This window comes from Myotis brandtii, unplaced genomic scaffold (genome assembly GCF_000412655.1).
Source record: "Myotis brandtii unplaced genomic scaffold, ASM41265v1 scaffold133, whole genome shotgun sequence".
Classification (NCBI taxonomy): domain Eukaryota; kingdom Metazoa; phylum Chordata; class Mammalia; order Chiroptera; family Vespertilionidae; genus Myotis; species Myotis brandtii.
Genome location: NW_005354718.1, coordinates 1,174,260 through 1,180,576, shown reverse-complemented (window position 1 = coordinate 1,180,576; position 6,317 = coordinate 1,174,260). Strand labels below are relative to the sequence as shown.

Genomic DNA, 6,317 nt, shown 5'->3' with positions numbered 1-6,317 from the left:
TATACAGTGGGGCCTTGACTTACGAGTTTAATTTGTTCCGAGACCGAGCTCGTTAAGGAGCTCATTAACTCAAATTACTCTGTCAACTCAATGCAAAAAATCGGCCGAGAGACAGCTGGTATCTCAAAAAACTCGTTAGTCGGGACACTCGTAAGTCAAGGCCCCACTGTATAGGATGGAAGAATTTTTTTGTCAGAGACCCAGGATAGAAACGGATACTTTACTTTTTCGGAAAAAAAGCATATTTATCAAAACATTATTAGACAAAGGAAAGCAAGTTCCATAGGTCCATTTGAATAATGTAGGTTTTTTTTTTCTTTCAGTTTTTGTTTATCCAGAGTTTGTTAAATCATTATTGAGACACTTTCTAGTATAAATTCAGTTTCTCTGAGGTTTACATTTTCTTTGGAGATCACTATTCCTTTTTGGTGCATTGTCAAAAATACTTTCCTAAAAAGTTAATAATTGAATACACATAAAAGATAGCGGATTCAATCTCATTCAGTACTCAGAATTTAAGGAAGAAATTTCTCTAATTGGTTACTATCAAATAAAAGAGCTAATTCTGTTTGGGATTCAGAATGACAGAATACTTTTGGGAAACATAGTAATATGATACTTGCTTTACTTTGCTTCTCAGTGCCCCCTGTATAAGATGCATTTCTACTGATACAAGAGTTTGGCTGCTTCACAATGAAATGAACTCCTATAGCTCTTGTTTTTAATCATACTTGAGATCTTCAGATAGCTGTCATGATGAGAAAACATGTGAGGAACAGATTCTCATACTACCAATTTTTAAAGAGTACTCCTTATGCCATTGTGCATGGATCCACACACATTTTCTACCACAGCTGGGGATAAACAATGACAGGTTGAGCCCCAAATGTTCTACACACCGTTTCTGCTGCTGTAGAGTAGTGTTACGGGCAGATTCTTGTTGTGCCAATACACCCTGAAGTGTGGATATGCTCCGCCCCTGTCTCAAGGGTTGTACATTTTCTTTACTCAGCTCCCATTCATCTCCCTCCAGAGACATGGCTTCACTGTGAAGGGGAAAACAAAAATAAGTTTCATATCAATATTGAAATATATCACAAGATTACTGTAAATGTTCTCAGATAAATGATTATTCGTGATTTTTGGGTTGAATATCGTGGGCATGCACATTAGTAGTGTTATTACACTTCTAAGCTTCTGAGTCTGTGACCTGATTTCCAAGTTTATGACTATAGTATTTGCCCAATGGAAGAGAGAATGTAGCAGGGTATTGTGGACAGTATTACAAGAATAAAGTTTAAGGCAGGAAGGAAAAAAGGGAAACAATTATTATAAATTTGGCAAAGTGGACAAAAAGTAGTTCTATGCCTACCACGTAACGCATCATCTAGTTTAATTTAAAATTAGCAAAGTGTTCATCAGAATGATACCCATGTTTCAGCTGATGACTTAAAACTAAAGTTTACATATATAGCTAGCCCAGAGCAGAAGCAGACAAAAATACATTTTACTCGTCACAACTGCCCCCCTCCAACCCCCCCCCCCCCATCAAGCCCATGGGCAGGGGGAGGGGAAGGGAATCTCCGCACGTTTTTTTTGGAGGCAATCACCATATTGGGTATGGACTCTGAACTTCAGAGCTCTGTCATGGTCAGATAAAAGCCTACGTCTGGATGACAGGCATTATTTCTGGATTTGAAACAGAGACAGATTAGGCACTAATCTTCAAAAGTGATTGAAAGATATCTGTGACCTCAGTCTAGATGAGAGAGCAAATCTCTCTTCAAGAAAATAAGTTAAGTCAGACTTCGGACTGAAGGGTCCCAGGTTGGATTCTGGTCAAGGGCACATTCCTGGGTTGCAGGCTGGATCCCCAGTAGGGAGTGTACAGGAGGAAGCCAATCAATGATTCTCTTATCATTGATGTTTCTCTCTCTCTCCCTCTCCCTTCCTCTCTGAAATGAATAAAAAATATTGTTAAAAAAGAAAGAAAAGAAGTTAAGCCCTAGCTGGTTTGGCTCAGTGGATTGAGCATTGGCCCATGGACTAAAGAGTCATGAGTTCGATTCCAGTCAAGGGCACATACCTCGGTTTCGGGACCAAGCGGGAGGCAACCAATCAATGTCTCTCTCTCACATTAATGTGGGGTTTTTTTTCTCTCTCTGTCTCTCCCCCTCCCTTCCACTCTCTAAAAAATCAATGGAAAATATCCTCGGATAAATAGTGATGTCAAGCAAATTGAAATTCTTATCTTAAAAAAAAGTTTTTATATGCTTTAAAAATATATTTTAAAATACTATTACATTTCTTTTTTTATTTTTTTTTATTTTTTAAATCTTTATTGTTCAGATTACATTTGTTCCTCTTTTTTTTTTCCCCCATAACTCCCCTCCTCCCAGTTCCCACCCCACCCTCCGCCCTCACTCCCCACCCACTGTCCTCATCCATAGGTGCACGATTTTTGTCCAGTTTCTTCCCGCATCTCCCATTCCCCTTTCCCCGCCAAGAATAGTCAGTCCATTCCCTTTCTATGTCCCTGATTCATTATAATCACCAGTTCATTCTGTACATCAGATTATTTATTCACTTGATTCTTAGATTCACTTGTTGATAGATGCATGTTTGTTGTTCACAATTTGTATCTTTACCTTTTTCTTCTTCCTCTTCTTAAAGGATACCTTTCAGCATTTCGTATAATACTGGTTTAGTGGTGATGAACTCCTTTAGCTTTTCCTTATCTGTGAAGCTCTTTATCTGACCTTCAATTCTGAATGATAGCTTTGCTGGATAAAGTATTCTTGGTTGTAGGTTCTTGGTATTCAGCACTTTGAATATTTCTTGCCATTCCCTTCTGGCCTGCAAAGTTTCTGTTGAGAAATCAGCTGACAGTCGTATGGGTATTCCCTTGTAGGTAATTGAGTCTCTTTCTCTTGCTGCTTTTAAGATTCTCTCTTTGTCTTTTGCTCTTGGCATTTTAATTATGATGTGTCTTGGTGTGGTCCTCTTTGGATTCCTTTTGTTTGGGGTTCTCTGCGCTTCTTGGACCTGTAAGTCCATTTCTTTCACCAGGTGGGGGAAGTTTTCTGCCATTATTTCTTCAAATAGGTTTTCAATATCTTGCTGTCTCTCATCTTCTGGCACCCCAATTATTCTGATGTTTGTACGCTTGAAGCTGTCCCAGAGGCTCCTTACACTATCTTCGTATTTTCGGATTCTTTTTTCATTTTGCTTTTCCGGTTGGGTGTTTTTTGCTTCTTCGCATTTCAAATCTTTGGCTTGATTCTTGCGCTCCTCTGGTCTGCTATTGGGTGTCTGTATAATATTCTTTATTTCAGTCCGTGTATGCTTAATTTCTAGTTGGTTCTTTATCATAGCATCGAGGGTCTCATTAGTTTTCGTGACTCTCTCCTCAAGTTTATTGACAGCTTCTAGCACATTTTTGCAAGCCCTCAAAATTGCGATTTTTAGCTCTATATCCTCCATTTCTGTCATGTTTTTTTGTCTCCGCATTTTTTATGCTTTCTTGGTGCACCCCCTAGTGGTCTTTGTGCGCAGTCTTGTTCTAGTTGAGCCTTGATTGTTGTAGTTAATACTAGAGGGATTTGACCACCAGGCCGACTGGCTGTGTGAATCAGCTGTGTCTGCCGCGGAAAACTTCTGTCCTCTGGGGAGGTGCTAATCTAGCCTTTGCCTGAGGCTATCCGGCAAATGGCTCTGCGCAGGGCTTGGGCGGGGCGGGCTCAACAGGGCGGGCGGAGGGAGCCGTTATGGTGCCCTCAGTCCTGTTCCCAGAGGCTCTGCTTCTCAGAACCCCCGGAACCGCTGCAAACCTCGGAGGGAAAGCTGCCTTCCAACTGATGCCAGACACTCCCGCTTCTCCCGTTTGGGTCCGAGTCCCCAGCGATTCGCCCGTATCTGGAGCTCAGAGTCTGAGACTCCCCCCTGACCGAAAACGACAACCGCGCTCTCAGCCACCAGCCCGCTTTGCGCGCGCACCTCCGCACCTGAGTTTTTTCCACACTGCGCCTCCTCTGAGCCTCGGTGTGCTGTTATTTTTCCTTCTAGTTGAAGAGTCTCTCCTCAGCCAGCCTTCCTGTGGTTCTGGGTGATGTCCGTTTCGTCTTGTAGTTGTATTTTTGAAGTGGTTGTTTGCGGCAGCAGTCTCCGGTGTTTACCTATGCCGCCATCTTGGTCTCTCCCCTCTCAACATCTTTTTAATATTGTGTGAATCCTGTAACAGCCATGCCATTTACTTTTGTATCCCCCATGGTCTAATACAGGATCTGACACTAGTAAGCAATAAATAAATACTTGAGTTCATCTGAATTTCTTCTCTTGCTCTTAAACTAGCAATTAAATGATCTCAGTTAAATGCCCTAAACTGAGTTGGGACTCCTCCCTTGCCTCCTCCTCCTCCTCACACAGTCTTCCCCATCTCAATTTCATTTTTCCAGTTGCTCAAAAGTCTTGGTACCAAACCTTGACACTCTTCTCACACCTCCCCAGTCACTCCTCAAGTCCTGTTGGCTGTACCTTCAAAATATATCTAGACATCAACCTATTCTCACCATCTTTACTGCTTCCAGCTTGGCTCAAGCCGCCACTTCTCCTGCCTGGATTATTTCAAAAACTTAACTCATTTCCTTGCTTCCATCCGTTTCTACCTTTAGTCTTTTAAACACTGCAGCCAAAGGGATCCAATTTAAATCCATGTCAGACCATGTTTCTTCCGCTGACTTTCAACTACAATCAGAGTAAAAGCCAAGTCCTTACAATGCCTGCATCTCACCTTTTTTCCTTCATTCCCTTGGACTCTCCTGGCTCATTGGGCTTCAGCTACGTGCAGGTGTAGCTCCGCCTCCAACCCTCACCCTCCAGCCTCTGCACTTCCCCCACATAAATGCATGACTAGCTGGTGAGCATCTTTCAAGTCTTGACCCCAATGACACCTTCTCAGCGAGGCCTCCTGTTCAAAACCGTCTAAAATTGCACCAACCCCTCTGCCCCACCTTTTTTATTTTTTTAAGTAGTGACCACCATCTAACTTTTACTTTATTTATCTCACTTACTGTCGGTTGTCCCTACCCACACCTCATCCCAGAACTCAAGTTTCACGAGGGTAGGGGTTTTTGTGTCTTTTATTTGCTGCACCTGGCACTTAGTAGGTTGTCAATAAGCATTTGTTGCATGAACTAAAGAGCTCGTGACGTGACATGTATCTAGGCCAGTGGTTCTCAACCTTGGCTGCACATTAGAATCACCTGGGAATCTTGTTAAAAACCTGGTCTAGGCATGGTGTAGCCCAGAATGAAAACGCAGAGAATTCCAACCCAGAAGAGGTCATACATACTCTACAGATGGAAAAGCGGCAAGCACGCGGAGAAGGGCTCGGATTTCTAACTATGCTACCGCCATCATTACAGCACCTGCCATTTGCTGAGCACTTATTTGGGGTCAGTCACTTTACGAATACTTTGGAATTCTCCCAGAACCCGGCAAGGTAAGATTAATATCAATATTTTCCATATTAAGACGTGTCCAAGGTCAAACAGCCAGCAAATGGCTGAGCTGAGATACAAACGCAGACACCCACCACCACCACCCGCCCCGCCCCCCCCGCGCGCGCGCCCCAATTCCAAGTTCTCTGTAACACTGGGTCCCACAGCCTCCTTCCTGCTGAAGCGGCAGGGAGCGGGTCTCAGAGCCGGCCACGCGGAGGTCAGGGCTTACCCTGAGTCTGCACCTCCGCCCCCGGCGTCAGACTCGACCAGGAGGGAGGATGCGGCCCGGCCTGCTCTTCTGCTGACCGTCCGCCCTTCTCCTTGCCTGTTCCGAAGGGGGCCTCGCAGGACCAGCTCTCAGCTCTCGCACCTACCTCAAAGCACCCTCTTCCTTCTTCGCCGCCATCCTGCATCCCCGGCCCAGGTCCTTGTCCCGCTGTGGGCCTTTCCTCAGGGCCGCACACCGTCGGGGCTTCCTTCTGCAACCTGTCCTTGGGGTATCAAAGCGACCAGAGGGTGCTCCGCAACGTAGGAAAAGCGCGCACCTAACTCCGTAACGAACCAGCCACCTCCAGACTAGCCGCCAACTTTCAAATTTAACGGTCCCGCACGGACGACGTAACTACGCCCCTCCGCTCTCATTCGCGCCTCTTGCTCAAGGCATTCTGGGGTTTGTAGTTTATCCCACGAAGTCGCGGTGCATAATGGGAGTTGTAGTTTCCAGGATCGGTGGCTGCCAGGTGCCCCAGGTTTAAGGGGTATAAATTCTCTGCAGGTGCTTTCTGCGTGTAAGGCCAGTTTCTGGGCCAAGTCAAA

General features: G+C 44.6%; 1 protein-coding gene across 1 annotated transcript in view; it reads right to left on the bottom strand.

Annotated features, from left to right (window-relative positions):
* Positions 1-6,099, bottom strand: part of BUB1B (BUB1 mitotic checkpoint serine/threonine kinase B) — a 74,863-nt gene extending 68,764 nt beyond the window's left edge. Inside the window, exons 1-2 of the mRNA XM_014534776.1 lie at positions 5,876-6,099; positions 900-1,046 (exon numbers count right to left, since the gene is read on the bottom strand). Of these exons, the coding sequence (XP_014390262.1) occupies positions 900-1,046; positions 5,876-5,907 (179 nt within the window). The 5' untranslated portion in view covers positions 5,908-6,099. The remainder of the gene's footprint in view (positions 1-899; positions 1,047-5,875) is intronic.
* Positions 6,100-6,317: the final 218 nt, after the last annotated feature.